The sequence below is a fragment of the Aphelocoma coerulescens genome, chromosome 3 (genome assembly GCF_041296385.1).
Source record: "Aphelocoma coerulescens isolate FSJ_1873_10779 chromosome 3, UR_Acoe_1.0, whole genome shotgun sequence".
Classification (NCBI taxonomy): domain Eukaryota; kingdom Metazoa; phylum Chordata; class Aves; order Passeriformes; family Corvidae; genus Aphelocoma; species Aphelocoma coerulescens.
In genome coordinates this window covers 48,385,223-48,410,420 of record NC_091016.1, presented here as the reverse complement: position 1 = coordinate 48,410,420, position 25,198 = coordinate 48,385,223, and the positions used below count along the sequence as shown (strand labels likewise).

Sequence of the window (25,198 nt, the reverse complement as noted above, 5' to 3'; positions counted from 1 at the left end):
AACAGTCTGGTTGGGATTACATCAACTGTTTGTATTGCTCTTTCCCTTTGCACAAATCAGCACTCTGCTGCCAGGACTGGGTCTTGGGACTCCTATCCATCTGCTGAACTTTTGAGGCACTACACACAGTCATGAATTGCCTCTTCATCTTGGTGAAATTTCAGATGTTTTATGAAAGGCTAGGCAGCTTTTTCAGCAAGACTGAGGTGTTTCTCCATCCAGAAAATAACAATTAAGGACACATGGTGGGAGAATGTGAAGTATGGGTTAAAGTGTCTCCAGGGTAAAAACGTGGCAGTGGATCTTCAGCACTGAAAAGGAAATGCAAATCCTGCAATGTACTTCTGTCCGTTTGCTTCCTAGAAAACATTTTAATATAAAAGAATACAATATGGGGTAGAAAAGTACTGGGGGTAAGCTCTGTAGATACAGTAAGAAGTACATGTCAATTAATCTGGATACTCATTATTTTGTAATTATTTTGTTATACGTGAACACTATTTTTTGTCTTCCTGTGTGTTTGTTGGTTGATTGGTTTGTTTTTTTAATCTTACAAGGGATGTGGTTCTGCAATGCAAATAATTTGGAATCCAGTTCCTCTTCACTAACCTTGATAATTGCCTCCAGAAAAAACTTAAAAATGCTTTCTAGTTGAGAGGATGGGAAGAGATTAAGTGCATCTTGTTGAGAATTTCCACAGCATGGGCTGCATGGGCTGGGCACTGTGCACTTGTTACACGAGGTATCAGCAGGCAGCCCACACCTGGCAGCCACCTGAGAAGTATGAGGGTGACATCAAGTTGATGTGGTATCCTTTCAGATGCCAGTTCCAAGTGCACAGCCCATAGAGGGGGAAAGTTGGAGCTCCCTCTAGTCAAAGGCTGTATCCCAAAGAGATCAGCACAGTCTGCTCTTGGAGAAGGGAATATTCCTGTGGAAGAGTTGATTGAACATGGAGTTCCTGGGATAAGATGCATAGGACTTTCACCAGAATTATAAAGGCCCTGAAGTCCTTACCAGCAGCACTCACAGGATGGTCCAGGCTAGCTGAACATTCAGGGTTAATTCCCAACTGCAGCCTCCAAAAATCAGTTGAAGGCAATCATTCTGTGTAGGAGCTAATTGAACCCTGAAGACCCAGATAGGCATAATGAAGCTGGAGAGTGGGGAAATACTAGACCTCTGAGAGAATGAACATGAGCATGGGTAAGTTAAGTGAAGTTGGGAAATGAAGGAGGAATTCTCTCTTGCGTTTTGTTTTATTGCTTATTGAGTATAGATGAAAATGCTGTGAGGGAAATTTACCACCCTGTTCCAGATTTGAATTGACTTGAGAGACTGTGCAATCTAGCTAAACTTGAACATTCTGCTTTTATTCTTCCTGCTGTTACCTTAGTTTTATACAAATTTGCTACAGCTTGAAAAGCAAATTGCAGGTCTAGTGGGTAACAGCAGCTGAGAGCCTTGTATGTCTGTTTGAAAGGCTCTAATGAGGCCAAGGAAACTGTTTTGAAATCCAGCAGCATGACTGCTCTTGCAGAATTCTGCTCTTTCTGGGGAGAATTGGGCCTCATTTGTACAATCTAAGGTTTGTCTCTGGTTGAGTACTGCTGTGGAACAGCTGCAACCCTTCTTTGATCTTTGTCTCTTTTTTAAGTCTTTGGCCAGTTGGTGCTCAGGCTTATTTGGTCACTTGTGTATGAGGCATTGAAACTTTTTTTTAAGCTGTTTTAGAAGTAATTTATGATACTAAATTCTGCTATTCTTGCAGAACAACTGCATTTCTTTTCTAATACAAATAAGCTTTTATTGATCAGTACTCATACACCAAGTTTGGCAAGCTTTTGCTTTTCATGCCTTGCTTCACAAATTGTGCATTACATTTTTTTCAGGAATACAAAAGCAAGTTAGGGACATATAATGGTTCTTGAAGCAGAACACAGAAATCATAATTTATAAGGGAACATCAAACATAAGGGAAATGTAAAATTCTACTGCAGGCTTAATTTTATTTACAGTCAAGAAAAACATTAATTTTGGAACAAATAATATACTGTACTTGTTCCAGAGCTTTTCAAACTCCCTTGATGGAAAGATAGCAAATGGATGATTAAAGAAAACCAAGGAAATCCATATCTTAAAACATCAGGGTTTTTTACTGGCTGGGATTTATTCTCTTGTACCCTCTTTCTCTCAGTAATTCCTGCTGGGAACAAAACCCCCACTGTCAGTAAGTTACCACAACTTAATATGCATTTGAATCAAAATATCAGTCAGCCAGTGCACATCTGACTGACAGCTCTGTGGGCCAGATATGAGAGTAGATGTCTCTCTGCACTCTGCATTTCCTGCACTACAAACACTCTCTGCCCCTGCTCAGGGCAGGATGTGTGTCTGACCCGCAGCAGGAGGTCAAGGGAAGCAACTGTTCTATTCTTGCCAGAAAGCCATTCCTGGAAAGTACTGCCAGCCCTAACACCAGGAGTAAAGTTCTTTCCCTCTGGAACCTAGGAGCAGGTGGCTCTCCTCCAGGTGGCCCTCATCCAGGTGATCCTCGTTACATGAAGGAGGGGCTATAAATTAGTACAGCTGGGCATGTAGAAGTCTTTTCTGTCTTTGTGGTGTCTTTTGCAGTTTGTGCTGGTGTTGCTGTCCTGCAACATTGCCTGGATGTTGGATATGGAAGCACACCATCCCTGTGGGCTCCTGGGGCTGTGGTACTGCTGCACCTTGACCTGTGACGGTGGGAAAGTGGTTTTGAGTAACATCATTTCTTTACTGCTTCTCAGGAGGGGGAGCAATGGCACCTAAGAGATAGGCTGGTAGCATGTAACTTCCTGACTTATCTTGGAAAGTGGTAAATGGTATGGAAACTCTTTAGTCAGGCTTGTTGTTTCTCTCTGGGCCTTTCTGCTGTGCCTTGTGGAGGGGGAGCCTGGCTGTGTGGCATAACAGGCTCACCTGTGCACACCCCATCCCAGTCTTGTGTGTTCCTATCCCATCAGTAGGTAGGAATTCTGGTTTGTGCATATAACTCATCTCAGTGATGTTGCTGTTGAAAGCGCTTGCTTGACCTCTAATTTGGAAAGAGTCTATTTTGGAAAGAGTTGCTATGCTACAGCTGGTGTCTCTCTGCTAGCAGGCACTGGAAGTGTTAAATGTTTTGGTCCCTTGTGCAGCATGATTTTAACTTGCCCATCAAGCTGCTTTTTTTCACCTTTTTTTAATCCTTCCCAAAAGGAATATGAAATGTGAGTTACGTGGGGGTGGTATACAGCTGTGCTGTGTAGCCCAGCTCTCTGTTCAGTCTCACAGCATGAGAGGATTTTAGCTCTGGTCTGTGGCTTTCTGTCCCCAGCTCTCCCCTCTGTCCTTGCCTTTGCTAATGGCAACTGCCACAATGAAGTGGAATTCTTTCTGGAATGGCGCAGTTAATAGGTGCAGGCTGGGCTGCAAACAAAAAACCTTTAATCATCACCCATAATATACTTCATTTTTTGAGCTCAGATATTCAAGTCTGAATCTCAGTTATCTCATACTTGTCTATAAAAACAAGCAGCTACTGCAGTATTCATTTGGAAAAAGTAATGAAAATACAGCATGTCATATGCTTAAAATACCAAACCTAAAAAGCTGTTACTTCTGTCTGCTTAAAATTCAAAACACTGGAGAAATTAACTCAGTTTGGGGTCTGATTTGTTTTTTTCCAGAATTGGATATAAAGCACCTGCAGAGTTTAGTAACTCTATTTTTCTTTCTCATCTTCAAGCTAAAGTCATCTTTGAAGAGACAAACCTGAACTGATTGCAGGGGAAGAAATCACACTGCCTTTTTGGTTTTGGATTAGAAGTTCTTGATTTCTGATTTAATTTGTGTGTATGATTTCTGTGGTCTTTATTGATTTGAATATTTGTTCTGTTTGAGAGGTAATAATTCCCTTTGATACTAAAGACATTGATATTGCAAAGCTCCTATAATAAGAGGATTGGTACTGTTTATGTTGATTAGACTATTAATTTCCAGACTGTAGGTTAGATTCATTGAAGAAGAACTTACGAAGCTGAAGTATGTCAGCTTCTGTTAGTGCTGTATTCACTCCTGTTCTTAGTGTGTGAGATCATGATTTACTTAGTGAAAACCTGGCAGCATGCACAAGCTTTCAAAATGGATTGCAAATATTCTGATCCTTTCCTCTCTTCAAGAGTGTGGCTTCTTCAGGCTCTGTGTACATCATTTGAATGTCTTGTTTCTCCATTGTTTCTTCAAATATGTTTGCAATTGCTGAATATATGGTGTCTGTGCATAGGTTTAATGAGAGTCTTTTGTCTGAGTAGACATCCTGAAAGTAATAAAGTCCATTTTCTTGACACTATGCTTTTTTCCCCTAACATTGAATGAGAAATTGATCTTCTTTTAGGAAGGCTATAATTCAGTTATTTCATGTGTTTAAGCAGAGTGTGTCTCTAGCAGTATCTAAACTGAAAGTCTGCCCACAAATGAATTAGTACTTTTGTCCTCAGTCGCCTAAAGTGTCTCTGTCACAGCTTTTGGGTAGCTTACTGTGAGGTTTTCTATGATGTGTAATCTTACATCACGTTAATGTTACTCTTACTGAATTGTGCTTGAAATATTGCTTACAATCCTCTCCCTCTATTTTTAGGCAATTTTCACTTTTCTGCTATCACAATGTTTCCTAGTCTGTTATAATTAATTCTAAAGAAAATTAAGGAAGTAAGCTTCTTAGTTCTATTTTTTTTAATTTAGAAAATTTATATGAAAAAAATAGTTCCTGAGAATTCTGTCACCAGAATGTTGTTCTAGATCTAAAATAATAATTTCATTATGTACTTAGGTTGATGATTTGCTTGGACTTCTAAATAAAACTACTGACAGAGACAGTGACTTGTATGAAAGTAGTCTGTTTCATCAAAGAAAGTTAATGAAGAATTAAATTTATTTCTTGGGGACAATTCCTCCTGTGTATGCTGGAGTAACACAGGTGCTCTTACCCTGTACAGTGCAGCTACAATCTCCCTAGTGAGACGCAGCCCTGTTACCTTTTTCTTTTGGTATTTCTGCCCCTTCTGCATGGTCCAGTTGAGGTAGCAAAGCTGTTCTGGCTCTGTTCAGTAAGAAAGTGTTTAAGCAGTTGGAGAGACTAGGTTGCAGCTACCATCTTTTTGCTGTGTGCCCCACTCCTATGGCATTGAGGTGACAGGGAAGAGCTTTTCCTTGTTTTTTGGGTAGGGAAGAAGGATATTTTGAGGCAAGTATTGTCTCTGGATGCAGTGAGTGTGGCACGTAGAGTAAGTGAAGCGTCAAACACTCTTCCCCATCATCCTGAGCTGCTTCATTGCCTCCCAACCAGTTTTCCTGGCCCTGAGTGGAGGGCAATGTGCTTGTCCTTTTCCCTTCCTATCCCCTCATTTTGGCTGTAGTAAGTGTTCAAGCTGTGCTGCAGCTGCTGAGAAGCCTTGATCCAGCCTGACTGGAGCTGTTGTGTTCGGCTCTCCAACCTGTGACAGAAGTGGCTGTGTGCAGCAGGCAAGTGGAAGCCTCTTTGTTCAGCCAAGGTACTGCTGCTGCAGTAGGAACTGGCAGAGATGGGCATGTGTCCTTGGAAATCTCTGCTCTAGGGCATTGTGAGCTGCTCCTTGAAGAGCTGTACACAGTGTGTTTTGGGGAAAACAGTCTCTTCTGTGCTTGTAAGATGAAAACGTGAAGTCACAAAACTTAGTGTAATCTTGTGTAGCAGGAAAGCTTTTGCTACAGCTTATCTTTATTGAACATCTTTAACTGTTTACCAGTTTGTAATGGGGAATTACAGCATTGATAAAGAATATCCCAGCAGTTTGCACAGGGAATGGCTGTGTAGGAGATTACTTGAGTAAATGTTTCTGAGGGTTAGCATCTTTGCCACAGGAGTCCTTTCATTTTTTCTTTATTAGGTACAGAATATAGTGGGTAAGGCTACCCCCTTTGTTTGGCAGCTCAGCTCTGAGAGTGGTTAATGCCTTGCACAGTAAGGGGACTAACAGGCTTTGTATTTCAGCCAAACTGTCAGCAAATCAGCTCAGGCTTTCTAGCTGTGTAGGCTTGCAGTGCAAACATCATGCAGGTACCCACATGGCTTGTGGAAAAACCAGTCATCACCTGGTTGTGTAGGTGGCACTCCAGTGGATTGTGGAGTTTGGCTGATGCTGTGCAATGCCACTTGGTGCTGCTTCCAGTATTCTGCACTGGCTCACCAGCCCCAAGGCACTCAGGCTATTGAAGCCAGACCCAACATTGTACCTCAACTAAACTGATGGGTGGATGCAGGAACTGGCTGGGGTCTCTGCTGTTCTACCCAATTATCCCTGCTGGGTGGGGGCACCAGCTAAGCCATGTCTGTACTGAAGGAAGCTTGTCTGCTGCAGCTATCTGAACGAGGTTTTCTGTTTTCCAAGTTAGTTCTTCCAGTATTTAACTATTCACTAATATTAAAAGCTGATTAATGTAGAATGTGCCAAGTACCTGCAGTCTTAATGCAGATAAATAACAGATATGAAAAGTGTTTGTTTTTCTACAGCTCCTAATAGCCTTCATCCCTGTTTTGCAGTGGCACCAGGCTGACTTGTAATAGCTGTCTGTTGCCCCCTTTAAAGGGAGTCTAATTGCCATTGTTGCTCTCTAAGCATATGGATTTTAATGTTCAGTCTAGACCTTCTCATTAAACACAAATTGTGAAGCCAGAGCATTGCAGAGGTTAGGAATCAAGCTGACTTTCTCTCCAGTTTTGAGCATTTCTTATTTCAGAGGACTCAGCAGAGATGATTTTAATTTGAAAATGTTGAGTTATGAGCTTTGCAGGGGACAGATGCACACTGCTTTGATACTAAAAGCCTTATTTGCCACTGTTTCCTCTTGCGCTTCTCAGGCATGTACTTCACAACTAAACAGTAAATTGTTTTAGCAGCACTAGGGATGACTCTCCTATTGGAGTAAACAAAATTTCCCCTGTGCCTTGTGCAATTAGCAGCGTGTAGATACTGTTTTGTGCTTCTCTTAGGTTCTGCACAAATGATGGTAAGCTGTCCAAGTGCTGAGCTTAACGTACTTAATGCTGAGGCACTGAACAAAGAAGCTGAGGAGAAATGTATTAATCTTGTTTAGGAATGAGCTTAAAACATTTCAACAGCTGCTCTCATGGATAAAAGGTAGTGTGAGAGATTTTGTTTATTTGCTTTCAAACTGGAAGAGTAGCTTTGGTAACTTTAGTATAAAAACCAAAAATGTAGAGTCAGCTTAGTCTTCCCTCCATCAAAGAATGGATCCTGTGTAGTTTAAAACCTGCCCTACTTTTACTAGTTACTTCTAGCATTTGACACTTACCCATTTGCCACAGATTTCATCCATCTAACACAAGCTTGACTGCACAGATTATAGGAAACTAGTCATGCACAGCATGTTTCTTTCTCATTTGGGATGGTGTAATGAATGTCCCATATTAGCCTCAAGGACCATGCTTTCGACTGCACTTTATGGTAAACTAGAGTGGCAGCTGATGGATGGGTCACCATGATGGATATATATGATGATAGTGGTCTGTGTGGCTCTGACACCATCACTGGCATGTGCTCAGACCTCTCCTCTTGCTGTTGAGATTCTGCTTGTGCATGGTCTGTGTATGTCACCTTCTGTCACCTTCACCTTCTGAGTGTGGCCAGCAGTGCTTTTTCCATCACAGGGTGCCCAATCCTTTAGCTGAAGGATCTCAATCAGCAGAACTTCTATTGTGATTTCCTTCAGTTTATGCCAACCATTTACTGTCAGGTGATGTATTTTGAAGTGTTCTTTCAATGTGCTCTTTTACTGTTTTGGACATTAGGAGGAATTTCTTCACAGAAAGGGCAATTCAGCATCCCTCCCTATGTGCTTATTCCATAGGTACAAATATTCAACAGAATAAAGAGGTTAAAAGATAACTGCTTGCTTGAAATGTGTTTGTGCTGCAGGACAGAGTTCCTTTTGCCCCTGGTCCATCCTTTTAGGCTGCAGTATGTAGCAGGAACTATTGCAAATGACCAATGAAACTCCTTTTTTGTGCCTTGGGAAACTGAATCAATCTGCAGGAAATGTTGCAAGTGCTCTGCTCTGATTTTATTCTTAAGTGACCTTTGGGGGAACTTCAGCACATGTTGTACAGTCTGATTTCTTTGGAGATTAAGGGATGATCAGTGGTCAGGTCTTTTGTAGTTGAGTATTCAAGGCTTTCCAGGAGTCTTTTAGCAGCCAAAAATGGCATCAGACAAGTAATGTGCTCAATGGATGTTCTCTAGAGCAGCATGTGAAAGGGACAGGGGGGTGTTACTACTTTGTTCTTAGCAATTTTTTTCCTTCCACTTTTACTGATGCTACTGATGCTCCAGAGACCTGACATCTTCTCAGCTGGCATTTGGGGGATTCCATCCTTTACGAAAATGTTCCATGTAGCTCTTGTTTGCCTGGGAGTTGGTGAACATGAAGCTTAAGTCTTGCTCGTATAAAGCTGCAGATGAACAGACAGGCAAGTGGTCAGCCTTGTCCCAGAAATTTATGTGCAGGGAAGGAGTTTTCACTTGAGTGAAAGCTTGACTGAAATTTAGAAAAAGAAATTAAAAAAATTTGGGCAGATGATGCTGGTCTGGCACTGTAGCCAGCCTAATAATAGGTGGTATTTGTACTGTGGCAACCAGGAAGAGACATTTAAATGCAGATGGGAACCTTGGGAATGCCTTTGAAGGAGAGAGGATTTTTTGCTGACTTCTATGTCAGTAGTATCTGTTTTGGCTATTGGACAGGCAGAAAGTTATCTAGCTCGAGCTCTGAGTGAGCTTTGAGCTCAAGCTGTGTGCAAATGAATGCATGTGTTTTGGGATGATTACATTCAACTGAACAGTGAAGTCATGAACCTAGCAGTGTGTTGAGCTAGTGACAGAAAATAATATTTCTCCATGCTTCTTCCCTTTTGTGCATCAAATGGGGCAATAGTACTTTCCTTTTTCATGAAGCTGTGGACACGTAAGCTATTGAAGTATCTTAATGTAATTTACATACGATGCTCTTAACAAATTTTCTTCTGTACTTGTGTATCTCCTGCTAGTGTAGGAGTTACCGTAACCCAGCAGGATATCGATGTGTCTAATCCCCCACTCTGCATCTGGCAGCAACCATTAGCTACCACTCAGGAGACAGGTAAAAATAGATGAAAAATCACGATGCAAGTAGTCCAGTGCTTCCTTGCACAGGAGATAAAAATGCTTTTATTCTCTTGATGCAAGTTGAACCAACCTCCTTGCAATTTTCAGCCTAGCTAGTGTATCTGCAAATATTGCTTCTGCTAAATTGTGAATGTGGTTAACTAATAATTTTTCCTAGGAAAAAAATCTGTAACTACTTCTTGCTCTGATCAGATTTCTTATATGTCCTCGGAGACCAATTGCTTTGAACTTGTCTGCTCTTTTATGTGTGTTTTTGTTTTAATGTTCCCCCTTCCCTTCTATTTCTTTATTCTGCTCCTAATGAGGTATTTTTGGAAGTGGACTACTTCTGATTTTGTGGTATTCAGTCTTTTTCTGACCCAATATCTTTAAGTGGATCATAGAGGGGCTTGGGGAGTGAAGCATGGATTTTTCTGCTGCTCTATTCATGCAAAAGAATGTCAGTCTTGTTGTCCATTAGATGTTACCATAATGAAAAGGACTGGTCCCTTTGTAATAACACAATTATTTCTAGCAATACATAATTAATCTTTTGTTTCAGATTCTTTATCATTACAAATATGCCCATTTCTTATATGAGGAATTTAGTTTGCCAAATACTTAGGAATCTGAAGCTTATAGACACACAAAAATGTTTTTTCTCACAAATGAAGATTATGGCAGAACACTCAATTAATGAAGAATGAAATCAGGTATGCATATTAATGGAGGACACCCTGTTATTGCAAAATATCTAGTCAAACATCATTCTGGAGACTTCAGTGGGATTACTTCAAGTAAACGCAGCAGGGGGAAAATTGCCAAAACCCACATTTTCTTTTGAGCTGAGGTCAAAAATTTCTGCTTTTCGTTAGGGAGGGATAAGAAACATATAGAATGCATGCTTTGGTTAGTCCAGTAAACTTGAATATTTAATTTGGGTCCAACTGATACATTGGTGCTGAACAAGTACAGTGCACAATACATGTCTTGTGCTTATAACAGAAGTATATATGCTAAAGCAATAACAAGATCTTATCAGTTGTTTTTCCCACGTTTTAATTTATGCATGCTTAGAGTGACCAAACAGATCTGGAAATAAACTTGTGGGTTTTGATGTCCCAGTTTGATAGTAGATTAATACTTAGGGAAGCCTGTAACTGTATGTCTCAAGAATTAAGTGAAGTTCTTGGAAAAGAAGTAAAAACATTAGATCTGCATGCACATGTTTTTACTTGACTGCAGGTGCAATGACCCCAAACCTTGGAGTTTTCTCACCTGGGATTATCTGGACATGTCCCATCTCCCCAGTTTCCTGTTGTCGCAGACACTTTGCTCTTGCTCTTAGCCTGTGGCATCCAAGATGTGTATCTCAAAGGTTAAAATACAGTCACATAAATTGGAGTTAAACAGAGTTTTTAAAAATCAAGATGACATGTGATATAATCATGTACAATCTTCATGTATCCTCTCTGGAATCATGTGTCTGATTGATAGAGGTCTCTGGGTTTTGTAAAACAAGTGTGGTTTGTGCTCTGAAATCTGTTGTATTTGGTCCTGGCTCTGTCCTCACAATTGTTGGTGCTGTGAGGCTGTTTAGGAGTGCTTGTATGTGAAGTTAAAGGTAGTAACACTGTCTCTCATGTGCTGCTGGGGAAGAAGTAGAGACAGGACACAAGGGCCAGGAAGTATATTACAGCTACAGTACTGTAGCTTCTCACCTCAGTTATGTGTCTGTTATGTGATTGACATCACTCCCACTATGCTTTTTGGGTGAGCAGTGAGTAAAGGCAGTAATCTAGATATTTAATTGCTCAATCTGTAAAGCAGATGAAACTGCATAATTGGTGTTACAAGTTGTTACTTAATTGTTGTCACAGATGTCAAAAAAAGTGTTCATATTCTGACACAATTAAAAGACTGAGTTCTTGCAGCAGTATCTGAATGCATGGCTCTGTTTGTGAATCTGTTTGTTGTCTGATTTTTGGGTTTTTTTCTTTATTATGGTTAGTGAATTTGATTTTCCTAACCGTGTTTAGCATTTGGACTTACAGGGCAGCTTATTCATGTTAAATAGAGTTTGGGGGACCTGAGTTGGGACTGGAGGAGGAACATTTCTCAAGTGTTCTGTTGTAGACGGGCAGAAGAATTTTTATTGTTAACTAAAACTTGTTCTGAATTTGTACAGTGCTGCTTATATGGAAGCAAACTATGGCATTTTGAGCATGGAATAGAAGAAAAATGCACCCTGCATATTGACTATTCATTTCAAAATTGTTCTTTGAAGAGCAGTGATTTATTTAACAGTAAAACGGTTTGGACCCGGATGAAATTGTCTGAACAAGTTAAAAATGCGTATTTTGTCCTAAATTTGAGGAGAATTAAAATCAACATGTGCATAAATCATGGTCTCTGCAGCTGGGCATGTGGTGTATTTTCATGTTTGTTATAGTAAGGTTTGTAGTATCTTTTGAGATCTGAAGGAGGAGGAAAGGCCATGTGAATAAACAGACTTTACTACAGGCTTCATAGTACAGAGCTAAAATAGTAGAGGAAGCGATAGATAATTCTTTCTAAGACCGGAATAATACCGGGCTTTGTAAACCTTAGATATCCTTCTGTTAGCTGCCCTTTCTATCACGATGCCAACATTCTAAATCGTGGCTATAAACTGGCAGATTTTCCTGTTGCCTCTGCAGCCCAGTCCGGCCCTGGCGCCGTTCTCGCCTCTGGGGCGCTGCGGGACGGGCGCTGCGGGCGGGGCCGGGCCGGCGGAGGGGCCGCGCTGCCGTTGCCATAGCAGCGCCCGCCGCGCCGCAGCATCCTCCGCAGCAACTTTCCCCCGGGCTTAAGAGCGAGTCAAGGCGCTCGCGGCGGCCGAGAGGGACGGGACGGGTGGGCAGGGGTCCGTCGCCGGCTGCGGAGCGGCGGCCGCCGCCTCGTCCTGCCCCCCGCGCCTGCGGAGCGCCCGCGCCCCGCCTGCGGCTCCCCTGGGGGCAGCGCGGAGCCATTTTGCCGAGCGGGTGGGCAGAGGGTCCCGGTCCCACTCGGCGCGGTGTCCCGTCTTCCACTGACGCCTCCCCTTCTCCACTCTCGCCGGCGGCCGACGCGCGCTCCTTCTGCTTGATCCCGTCTTCACGCAGGAATCGCCCAGCATGCCGATCGCCCACCTGCTGGAGCTATGGAAAGGGATAGAGGTGGAGCCCATGGAGACGGAGGTGAGCGGCAGCGGGGGCGTGCGGCCGCAGCCGTGCTGCCGGCCCCCTTTCCCGCCGGGGGGACCACCTCGGTGGTGCTCCAGACCTCACGAAATGGGATGTCATGAGCATCCCTCGCCCGCTCTGCTCGCTGCTGAGGGCGGGGAGCCAGGCGAGGCTCGGGAACCTGTTGCCTCACACGCCGAGCGGTTTGGAGCGGCGGCCGCGGAGCCCGGGCGGTGCGGGATGTCCCGTCCTGACCGATCCTGTCCCCCCGCCCGCGCGGCACCGGGCTCGGGTGCCACCGTGCCCCGGGGGACTAGGGTGGCTGGAAAGGAAAGAGCATATACCACAGATGGAAACCCGCAAGGCGGGCTGAGTCGGACTCAGGCTCACATTTAAACATGAAATATGTGATCTGTGATTTGAGGCTCGAATAGGTCCGTGTACCTCACTTGAGTTCTGATTACCCATTTGCCCATTACGTCTTAGCACAAGACTGTGCTTTCTGGATCAAACTGGAAACCCGATACTGTGATAATTAGCTGGCTGCTCTGTTGTGTGTGCTCACCACTTGTCTTGTAGTGTTTTCTTTACCTTCAATCCAAGGTTATCTTGTGTCAAGAGAGGCATCATTCAAGTTGAAGAGGTGTTTGGACAGTGATCTCAGTCACATGGTGTGATTCTTGGGGATGTCCCGTGCAGGAGTTGGACACTGTGATCCTTGTGGGTACCTTGCAGCTTGGGTTATTCTACGATTTAATGATTTTTGTACTGTAATGGGACAAGGTAGATTCCTGAGTATTTCTGGGACTGTTGAGTAGTGCAAAAAACCCAAAGTATTTCAGGTCAATTGTTTGCAGCACAGGATACACATTTGTAACGAACAGGTGGTAGAAATAGATGAGTGAAACTTGTGAGGTGTGGGGGGTTTATGTTTATTTTTTAACATCCTTATCCCCTTGTTTGATTGAAGTACTGTAACAGAGCTTTGGTGAGAAGGACAGAGGGGAGTGTAATTGAGCCAGACAGGTTATGGAGAGCACTTGACTCAAAAGGGATTACTTAACAGCAGGAAAGGTTTCATGCAAGGTGTTAGGTTGTACATGTAAACAATACAACAGAAGTGATAATGTGGTAGATTATACCAGCACAGCTCATTCTGGAGTCCCTAGGTTAAAAACAAGCTGTGAGGGGCTTGCAGAGGTTTAAATAATGTAATTCACTTCTGAATACTGTCACTTGTTCCACTTTGTGGGATGCAAGGAATCTGAGTGCTAATGCACAGGTTGTAGCTCGGAAACTGTGTATTGTTCCTGATTTTGTAGCTGACACCTTGTTAAATCCCTTGCACAGTGAGAAGACTTGTGTAACTATATTTATGGTGAACAGTTTTCTGCTGAACATCATAAAAATGAAAGTCTACCTTTCCATTGACTGGTATTCAAAGTGCATATACATGCCTGGTTTTTTTCTTCCTCCTTCCCTTCTTCCTAAAATGTTTCTTTTGTGTGTGTGTGGTGTTTCTCTTTCTAGCCCAGACAGAAAGCACTTCAGTCATTGCTTCTTCTGCTGTCATTTTCTGGGAAAATCTCCTCTAGATCATAGGGTAAATCCTGCACTAAAGCCCAATGTACATTGCCTGGGAAAACATCTTAGTATTGTCACCTCTTTTGCTGGTAGAGGACTATTTACACCTCTCTTTCAGAAGAAATTATGAGGACCTCCTTACCAAGTGTGACTGACCCATTGCAATGATAGTTAATCAGATGTGTGGGTTTGTAGGTTTTGGTAGCGCATATTTTTTAATTTCCTGCTTGCAAGAATAGCATAGCTGAGCTACACTCTTCTATCACTTGCTGAGATTTCACTTACCAAAAGTTTAGAGGGTTAAAGAATTACAGGCACAAACTCACGCAGTTTAGATGAGCACAACAGATAAAACTCCATTTATTGGCTCTATTTATTGCTGTTTCTAAGCACAGTAAAGATATGCTATAACTTCAGACCATTTTAGATTGTGCTGTAGATAGAATTACTAAAGTAGTGTTTGCTCAAATCTAGTAAAAGCACATAGAAATTAATTTCATCTCTTGTGGGCTCTTGTCCATGAAGACATTTTTAAACAGCAGAAACATTTACTCTTTAATGAGCTGAATGCAGCTTAAACACTGGTGGTTGTACTGATTCAAGGGAGCTGTCATGGTCTCTGAATCTGTGTGGGATAAAATGTTTTCATGATTGTCTCTAAGTTGTTCTTTTTCACGGAAGCTTTTCACAGATAGCAGACAAGGAGGGAGACAGTATAATTCTTTGATGCATATGGACCTCTTTCTCCTTCCCTTCCTTAATGCCAAAAAACCTTTTAAAACAGAGGCATTTATGAGTGCCTGTGCATGACTCAGGTGAATGACTTGCAGATATTAAAGATGGCTTTTACAGTAAATCAATCGCTTGATTAGGAAGAGTGCATCGGGGGCATGTTCCATATTATGTTTGTGTAAAGGAAGATTAGAGTGAAATACTGCTGCTTTCACCTGTTGACTCAGGAGGTCATTAATTGTGTTTGACAAGTAAGCAAGAAAATTGGGATATTTGCTGTTCTAGAATTTCTTTGAGAGTAAGCAAAGTTATTGATCCCACTCAAGATGGATGGATAGGATAGCAAATTACAACCTTGGGAATATTTTTCCTGAGAAAGGGTTGTGTGATCAAGCTCTATGTAGTCTTTCTACCTATTTTCCAAAGGGTTCATCAATTAATGGATTTTAGGTGAGCACAACATTTAAATGGAAGTTGAATGTTTAGAAAATTTGGTCCTATATATACACATATATTCTCTCTTCTCAGCAAGAAATGCTGTTCCATTTCTCTAGTTTTTTTCAGTAATAATCTTTTGCTCTAGTTTTTTTCAGTAATAATCTTTTGCTCTTTATCCATTCTATGACAAATTTGGCTTTTAGTCTTCATCAGCAATTTCAATAGTTCTTAATCGTGCTTTCTTCTCTTAATATTTTATATATCTTGGAGAAAGCAGGTCCGCATGGATTCAAAGGTTAATTTACCCGTGCAAAGTGTGAAGAATCGAAGAAGCCTGCTATAGTAGTATAAATTGAGAGCAAATTAAATCTCTAAAACTAAATTGACTGTATTTTGTGCTAGGTCTTGGATTAGAATTGTCTTTCTTGGTAACGTATATTTACAGGATTTTTTCCTCCTTTCTCTTCTCACTAGAGTGTGGTGGAAGATGCTGCCCTGGATGAAGAACCTGTAAAAGAGGTAAATCAGCTTATTCATGGATCACACAAATGTTAACAAATTATAATATCACCTTCTATCTTCATGAAACAAAATGTCTCTGGTACATATTTTCCACATGCTTCTAGCTGTGAAGATGCAAAGCCAACCCATTTTTTGTCTCTTATTTTAAGGTCAAGTGAGGAATAAAAAGATATGTTCAACTAGAGGCTAGGGAATTTTATTTTAAAGATATTGCCTGTGCAGTTTTTCCAAGAAAGAGCACACAACGTCTTGAGCTATATAGTTTTTCCTGCAGAGAAGATTTTGTAATGACCTTAAAAAGAGTAGCTATCATATTAACAAGGTTTCTGTATTGTAAATTGTGCATAAGTTAATTCCACATACTATTAAGTTGAAGTCATTACTGCTTGCTCCCTTGGCTGGCTCTTCACCAGAGCAAGACTGAGCTAACCCTTTGCTTCAAGTTAATCTGTTGTTTATATTATTGTAGCACTGTACTATTGTGCTATATAAAAAAACAAACAAAAAAGCCAAATCCAAACCTACAGGAAAAGGTAAGTCTTACCTCAAAGTGTTTAGATGCCAACTAAGTGATATGAAGATATAAAGCAGGTAAGATCAAATCGTCATTCACTATTACGATGAGTTGAGGGCAAAGCTTGACACTGGTCCCAGGTGTCAGTGCAATGTGCCTCTGGTTTGTGTAGAGTGAACCAAGAGTGCTTGACAGATCATTGGCCATTTGCTGATGTCAAAAAGCAAAGCAGACTGAAGCCCTTCAGGACTAGTGGGAGGCTGCAAAGATGCATGTCTAAGTAGCCACCTTTTGAAGATCAGCTTCCTGGTATCTCTTACTCCTTGAAATATAAAACTTGCCTTTGATGTCTAGTTTTCTGTGCAAGAATGGGTTTCTGTTAATTTTTACTATGTTAAAGGCATAGTTTAACCCCCTAATCATAGGAAGGAAGAAGAAATCTTAGCTTTGATCTCTGAAATGAGTGCAACTTCCAAATGGATTTTTTTTCCCCTTTCATTACCATTTCTTAAAAAGAGCAGTAAATTACTCTTTAAAAAGCTTGGGGAAGAAATTAAGTGCAGGTAGCTCGGCTCATCACTTTCTTTGAGGATATGGCTGAAGATAAAATTTCTGGTTTGTGGGTTTTGGGAGGACTTTTTTTGTGAATACGGCCTCCATTTCCCAAATCGATTTAAACCTAGTTAATGTTCATTGGGGATGCTTCTTATAATTTTCAGTTTTTAAATTTGGCAGGAAAAAAAGGCATGTAATGACTGCTTGGGTAGAAACCTCAATCCTGTGTTCTCATTTTTTGATATAAGCATTGCAGTGTGCAATTTAATATCTGTAATGGTGTTTCTTTCTGTATGTCTACTCCTGCCTCAGCAGGACAGTTGCAGTATCTGTATGATAAGTGGCAGCATGTATTTGTCTGATTGAAAAGCCTGCTGCACTTGTGCTTTATAAAACACGTACACAGTGACCACTAACAAATTATTGACAATGAAATACCACTGTCCAATGCAGAAGTAACCCCCCCTTTCACTTAACTTTCCATGTGCCTTCACTACACTACTACAGAAAAATGCAATAAGAAAATCTGATTTTTCTCCCTTACTCTGCTGCTGCCATGCTATTTCAGCCCTTTGCTGGCTGAGTCTGTAAGCCTCTTCCATTTCTACAAAGCTTGTGTCCTGCTGTAGTGGTATTTTAAGAAAGAACAGTCTACTCTTCAGGTGATTGGTAGCTGTACTGTGCCCAACCCCAAAGTTTGGTGTTGTTTTTTTTCTTGTTGTTTTTGAGACATTGAAGCGTGACTTAAGGAGTGAATTTAAAACACATAATGCAATGGTTCATACCTGCTAAAAGGATGTTCTTGTAAATAACCTGCCTTAGGCTATGCTGGCCTCCTGCTGTTTCTCCCACACTGTGTATAGTATGGACAAATGAGATAGTGGTAAAATGCATTATAAAAACTGCCCTTCTCCTTTCTTTTCTGAGATCTGATTCTCCTGTTGATGGATAAATTCTTTAAATGTCTTGGGGGCATAACTTAATGGGATTGTTGGATACAACAAGTTTTCCTGAGACACATCTTGGCCCTAGAGCACTGTGTCAGCTCTGCTCTAGAATTGTCACCCAGATTACTCAAGGTTGCTATTATGAGGGCTTTTTCCTAGGAGGAGGAACATCCCACAGATCCTGTTTGTCCTGCCACAGAAGCAAGCAGATTAGTGGATGGAAATTTCCTTAAGAGGCTCCTATGTTCCTGCAGCAGTTCTTGCTTAGACTTGTGCAGTTTTTCCTTAAGAGGTTCTTTTTGACAAAATGGCCTTTTCTTGATAGAGAAGGATACGTCTGACCATCTGTGTTGGTTAGAGGCCCTGACATACTTCAGGACAATGTGTCTTGTGGTCTAGTCTAGGTCAAAGTGTTGACATCCTATCTAAACTTCCTTGAAGATGCAGTTGGCAGAAAAACTCTTTGCCACATTTTTCTAATATAATGAGAGTATATGCAAAACAGCTCCCAGTACTTTGAAATTACAGCGTTCAGAAGCTGTCTTGTAATATTGCTTTGAGCTGCTTTACCGTTTCAAGGGAATTTGTATGTTCTAGTTCAAGCATTGCATGGGGCTCTTGGGGAAAGTAGAGGAGATATGCAGTTGAAATGCTGATACACAATCAGAACTGCATGGCAGAACTGAAAATGGCACTATCTAGGCTTACTGTTAACTCTTGTGCAGTTTCCAAAGACATGTAACTTCTGCTGATACTTTGTGCTGATCACAATCCTCTGGGTAGTGTGGTTCAGTTTGTGATCCATCTCACTGTTTGCTTACCTGCTTCAATCAGTGCTTCATCTGTTTGCCTGAGATGATGTGGGAGACAGTCAAAAGTCTTACTTGAAGCCTGCACCTGCATTCTTCAAAACGGTGAAGGCTGTGTTTAAGCACAGTTTTCTCTTCATATATCTATGGTGACTACAACAACTAATTTTTTTGTTGTTCAAATGCTTGTGAATTCTTTCCAGAGAGATTTGCTTCATCACCCTTCCACATATTGAGGTGAGGCTGACTGGCTTGCAATTTGCTGGATCTTTCTTCTTGAAGAGAGGAACTACATGCTTTCTCACCCCTCTCAAGAAGTTTTCCCAATTGCCATTAGTCTTCAGAGTACTGGGAGGGGCCACACAATGATATTGGCCATTTCCCTCAGCACTCATGGGTATATCTCATCAAGTCCCACATTCTTTTTGCAGGGTATGTTGTGTTTGTTTAAGTGCCCCCTAACCTGACCCTCCTCCACCGAAGCCAAATCCTTCTTCCCACCTGTTTCAGGCTTGGGAGTCCTAAAGGCTCAGAATTACCAGTAAAGACCAAGGCAAAGAAAACACTGGTACCTTGGCTTTCTTGTATCCTTTGTCACCACCTCTCCTTCCCCACTCAGGAGCAGGACCAAAGGTATTCCTTTTACTGCTGCTAAAACTGTAGCAGTCCTTCTTGCTACTCTCAGTCTGTCACCAGCTTCAATTGTATGTGGGCTTTGGCTTTCCTGACACCATCACTTCATACTTAGTAGTCTTCATGCTCCTCCTGGGCACCTCTGTTTCCTCCAAAGATACTTCTCTTTGCTGTCTGAGGTTTTTTCCTCCTTGTTCATTCATTCAGGCCTTTGGCTGCCTTTGTGTGATTGTTTTTTTGTTGGTCAGAGTGGCCAAATCCTGAGATAGGAGAAGGTGATCCTTGAAAATTATTCAGCTGTCCTGGACTCCTCTTTCTTCCAGGGTCATCTGCCATGGGATTCATCCAAGCAGGTGCCTGAAGAGAATAAAATCTGCTCTGATGAAGTCTACAGTTGGGATCTTGACTTTTGCTTTGCTCTTTTGTCTCAGGATCTTGAGTTTCTTCTCATGATAACTGCAAGGAAAACTGCTCTTGAACTTCAGTCTTGAGCAGTTCTTTCTTTGTTGGGATCAGCTTCAGCACAACAACTTTCCTTATTGGCTTGTAGATCCCCTGTATCAAGAATTCATCAGTGCAGCAATCTCTTGCATTGCTTTTGACTTTCAGAAGATACCAGGAGAGGATAGAGTAGATTCTTTGAGGATTAAGGTCTGTGCATAAAAGGTTTCTTCCTGTTTTCTGAAGAAGGCCTCTGCTTCTTCCTGGACAGGTTGTCTACAATAGGTGCCTGCCACAGCTCTGAGGCACATCTGTGCTACTGCAATGTTGAACCACCAGTAGCAGCCTCTCTTTTGAAGGGGCTGGAATCACATTCAGCTACAGAGACAATAGGGAATGTTTCTGGGCTGTTTGTTGAGATTTTCACTAGGATTATGTTAAAACAGCTTAACCAGTGCACACAAACACTAGAGTTGCTGGTATATCTATTTCTCCCACAAAAAAATCCAGCAGTGAACTTAAGGCAGGTCAGAACATTCTGATTTGCAATTAAAAGAGTTGCTTTTGTTGCAAAGTTGGAGACATGGTGGATTTTTTCCAGTAATATCTAGTGAACTTTCCCTTGTGTATCCCACTTCAATTAATTAAGTCTCAATACACCTGGTATGGAGTGTTCAATCCATTATAAAACTAAATGTATGTTGGGGGTGATTTTTAATAGAAATAATAAATGCATAGTGAAGGAAAGTATCTACATCTCAGTGGCTGAGCTTGTAGGTCACAGGTTAGCATGTGTATTGAGGTCCTTCAAACAGAATAACTTTAGTTTTCCACTGCTTTGTGAGTTGTGTGTTGTCAGGAATGATCACAGAACACAAGCAGTTTTTTGGTGTATATGTCTACACATATATACACACACACAAGAAGTCTGTACCTTATTAAAAAGCTTGGGCTATAGGAGGAGCTTTTCCTTTGAGGGAAAAACAAATAGGAAGCTTATCATCGAATGAGTGGTATGGCACAAAGTGTAGAGAAGTACAATTTTGTAATATGATGTAAAAACTTTTGAGGAGGGAAGCCTGGTTCAGGTTGCTAGATGACAGCAATATGTTTGAGCATACTGGGTTTTTTCTTCCTCCAAAATACCAAGCAACCAAACCCAACAACAACCAAACACTCAGAATAAAGGAACCTTGTTTAATAAAAAGGTTCTAAGTAATGAAATTCTTTTTTTTGTATCAAGTAATGCTTTGTAATCACAGTATGTAAGTAACTGTAAGTTCAGATATTGTGCTACACACTTTTCTAAAAGAAAGATTTGTAGGCATCTATCTGGGATGGCATTTGTCTCTCTGTAGAAGCAGATGCTGAGTGAACTCAAATCAAGCCCTTACTGGAAAATTATGACCTTGTATAGATTCTTACAAAATCACACTGGTGATGTATTTAAGAAACAAATTATTTCTCCTTTCCATAGTTCTTTGAGCATGTGGTGTAGGCAGTGTAAGCTGTTCTACTTAAAATTTTTCATTAAAAAAAATAATCTCTATTATTTAGCTCTTATGAAGGATTTGGTAGGTAATAACTTTGTAAATTGATTTTTTAGAAACTGTTTTAATTCCCAAAATATATTAATCTACAGTGCCTATAGTCTAACACTTTTAAAAAGAGTAAATAACTGTGATTTGTTTTGGAATGAAGCTGATCAGGCAACCAACAGAATATTGGTTTGTATTTAACTCTGTGAAAAGTAGTGTATAAAAATGTGTGTCCTTGCTAACAATGAAAAGTATTTTTCTCACTGACTTTGTGTGTCTAAAATGTGAGAGGGGGCAGCTGGGGTCATGGAATGAATGAAATGTCTCCTCCTTCTCTTGCACCCCAGAGCATGTGTTCAGAATCCCAGCAATGAAGGGGAAGCTGGCTGGACAACAGCTGAGCTACCCTTACTGAAATAGAATTTTGTTATTTCTGATTCTTTGTAAATTGTTTTCTTGTTGTCACTGTCCTCATCAACTGAATTAAGACAGACATAGGGCAGATATCAATATAAATGGAAAACATTTTTTTCCATATTTTTTTCTTTCCCCTCCCCCTTGTATGTTTCTTACAGCAAATAGAGACAGAAAACTTCAAATTTTGGGGGGTAAGCAGTGCGTAGGGAAACTTATAATCTGAAAGACTTCTGATATTTGAACTTAAACATATAAGTTTAACATTATATATATATATATGATATCCCATTCATGTTACCCTTCAGTCCTAGCTGTTTTTATTGCACAGCCTCTTGTTATTTTTTGAATTACTGCTCTCAGACAGTGTGCTGTTGTGGCTCAGGTGCATTAGAGAGAAGATAACAGTACTTTAAAAGCACTTCTTCCAAATTCTGTGAACTCTTCTCAGGGTTTTTCAACCCTTCTGGCTTTCTGCAGCCATTGCTAAATGCTGCTATCTGTGGCGAGTGGCAACCTGTATTGAAGCCATTCTCTCCATGGCCAAAGGGTGACAGATACTGTTTCTCAGAAATGTTAGTCTTTCAGAACCAAAAATGAACTATGTCTCCATATCCCTTGAGACCCTAAATGAGAAGGTGATGGATTTTCAGCTTGTAGAGAAAGTTCTTGATAATTATAGTTGGCAGCAGAGCTTCCCTTGAGATAATAGCTGATGCTCCCTCCTACTGAAGTGTCACTTTTACACGTGTTGGCCCTGATCTTCTTGATCTTCTTCAATTCTTTATTGAATCAGGACCTTGGTGTGGTGGTTATTTCACCTCTGTTCCTGCTATTCCAGGAAGGACTGATGCAGTGGGGTGCTGCTACCTGCAGAATTCAAGGATGATGCATGGGGGAGTGTGGCTTTTGTTGGTGTGTTTTCAGTTTTGTGTTGGATTTTTAAGTTTGCAGTGTTTAGCGATTGAGCAAACAGCCAACCAACCAAGTGGTTTTTTCCTAAGTGGACACTAAAATGGCCAACTCTGATTTAATCAGTTAGACAGACACTTGGGTGCACAACAAGTATATTGTGTTTGGAAGCTTTTAAAATAAACCTTGCAGACTGCACTGCAGTGGTCACAACTGAGCAAATGTCATGCTGAACAGGGAAAAAACCGTTCTGACAGTATTTTCAAGATGTAAAATGCCTCACGGAATTAGGCCCCTTGATTTTGAACAAGGGTTATTACTTAAGACAAATGAAAGTTCATCTGGGGAAAACCATTCCCTAATGAAAATAATCTTGTACCATAATGGCAGCTGGTGCCCAAGAGTGTGCTGTGAGTGAATTATGTCATCAGGAGAGATGAGTCACTTGACAGTCCCTGGAGTCAAGGATAAATTGTTTCTGTGATGAGTATGGTGCGTTATTTAAAGTGGAAACAAACTACACTTTACACACAGATGGTTACAACTCGAGGGTGAGAAAATCCATTTTTCTTCATTACAATGAAGTGGAAGTCAATTGTTTTACTTTTTTTCCTACTAGATTGCTCTAATTTTCTTGCTCACACTGTGGTTTGTTCTCTCCTTAGAACATAGTGTTTTGTGTTGAAATGAGAGTTCTTTCTTTGAATCTTCTTCTCTCCTTTCCTGCTACTTCCAAGGTTTATAAATAACTTTCACCAAAGGAAAAGTAATGTGACAAAGAAGCAAGACGAGCACTGTTATTTTGGAAGAAAGTCTTCCTCTGACTGCTTTCTTCCAAAGATTTGAAGAATCAGAAGGTAGATCTAAATCTAAAAAAAACAAAGAAAAAGAAATTTAAAAGTATATTCTCAAATGGGCATGGTTAGACACAGAAGAGTTATATTGTTACTGAAGATGTCAAGTATTAGGCTTCTGTTTCTGGATAGCTATGTGCTTCCTGGTGCAATTTATTTTTTTCAAGACTTGACCAGTTTTCCCTGCTGACTTGAAAGAGAGCTTTTGGTAATAAATTAGTCTGGCTGCATTTTGAGCAAATGAATTGCACTTGCAGAAGTTCTGTGTTTATAGAATGTGTGATCAGCACATGGGCATGTTTATGGCACTCAGGGTTTCACAAAGATTATATTGACATTTACAAGTGGCATGTGAAATACTCAGAGCAGCAACAAAAACAACACTGCATAAGTTCTAGAAGTCAAGAAGAAAGGCAAATTATCTCTTCTTAAGCGCCCACATGCTTAAAACTACCAGATGCTTTGTCTGATCTGGCCAATTATTTCTGAGAGGTGGCCAGAAAAGTCACGCTGCGTATCACCTCTGTGGAAGAGGTTTGCTTCAACACCAGGGAAGTGTGGGATGGATTATAAAGACCTCATGTCTAGGGCTGCAGGTGGGTGTTTTTACAATATTGTGTCTGTGAAGTTAACTGCAAGTTCCCAGTTGTTCAAAACTTTGATCCAGCATCTACATAGAATTCCTGAATTCTACGTAGAATTCCAAGTTTCTTGAAACATAGGTATCATGATCAAATGACCTCTTTGTAATTAGGCAAAGTAGAAACCTGAGGTCTTCTAAACATTTCAATTTTGGATGTGAGAAGCTTAGTAAATGACAAATTCTGTCCCTGCTCAGACCTGTTTCATCAAAAGTGGATGTGGATTTCCTGATTGCTATTTTAGTCTTTATTTTTTATGTGTTTCTCCCCTTTTTAATTGTGTGAGGTCAGTAATTAGAGTGATTACTAGGCTTGTTTAGTCTGGTCTAGAATTATTCTTTCTGATAACAAACTTCAAACAAAACAAAAAGAGAGGGAAAGCATGTGGGTACTAACTGACATTCACATATATGATGGATGATTGGAGTGCACAGTCTATCCCTTTCATGGGTGTCTTTTGTTATTTAGGGTGGTTTGGGTTTTAAGTGTGCAGATTAGGCATATTTATTCATATTTAGCACTTGAACAAGTAGTCTGACCCTTGTGTACACTAGTGACCACTGTTCTCACCTCCAGTAATCAGTAACTGAGGGGTCCCCAGTATTTACTAATCTAAAACTTTATCTCTTCAGTCCAATTCTCAATTTCACCTGTGGTGGAAAGGTAATACTAGTATATGCTTAGCAATAGCTCTTATGGAAGCAAACATTCCAAACAGAACAATGAGCAGCATGGTACTGTTAATGCTGATATACTGTTGCACATGAGACCTGTCATTTGAGTGGCTTGCTTCCTGGTTTGTGCTATTAATCATGCATGTTTAGTTGGTATAATCTCCTGCATTTCCCTATAAAAAGTTTTCTATTATGATGAACAGTCTTGAGAGACTTTTTGTACAGTATATATTATAGCAGCTTTTAACGTGATCTGCTTTATTTCTTTTTTAAGAAAGCTAAGGGTTGTGAGTCACCCTTCCTATAAAGGAAGCTGTTACAACAGAATTAAACTGCATAAGTAGTGTTATGGTTATGTCAGTGAGCCTCCTCCGAGTGTCTGTCATCTGAAAACTGTTTCTGAAATCCTGCTTGAAATGCTGCAGCAGTGGTCTTGAAGGCTACTCTGAGCACTCTGCACAGCTGAATAGGGGGGACATGGTGAGGGGGGTGTATTATATTTATTTATCTATCTATGATTTTGGTTAAAAAACTCTTTGAAATGCTTGGTCCCTTCGTCTCTTTTC

At 40.8% G+C, this 25,198-nt stretch overlaps 1 protein-coding gene across 11 annotated transcripts in view; it reads left to right on the top strand.

Annotated features, from left to right (window-relative positions):
• Window positions 1-1,163: 1,163 nt before the first annotated feature.
• Window positions 1,164-25,198, top strand: part of RPS6KA2 (ribosomal protein S6 kinase A2) — a 287,603-nt gene continuing 263,568 nt past the window's right edge. For 4 of the 11 annotated variants that reach the window (XM_069010159.1, XM_069010153.1, XM_069010150.1 and 1 more), the window contains exons 1-2: window positions 2,561-2,743; window positions 15,653-15,697. Coding sequence is in view for 1 of the 11 variants with exons in the window: in XM_069010158.1 (XP_068866259.1) it covers window positions 2,862-2,864; window positions 15,653-15,697 (48 nt within the window). In the remaining 10 variants the exon portion in view is untranslated. The other 7 variants (XM_069010154.1, XM_069010156.1, XM_069010155.1 and 4 more) reach the window with 7 other exon arrangements.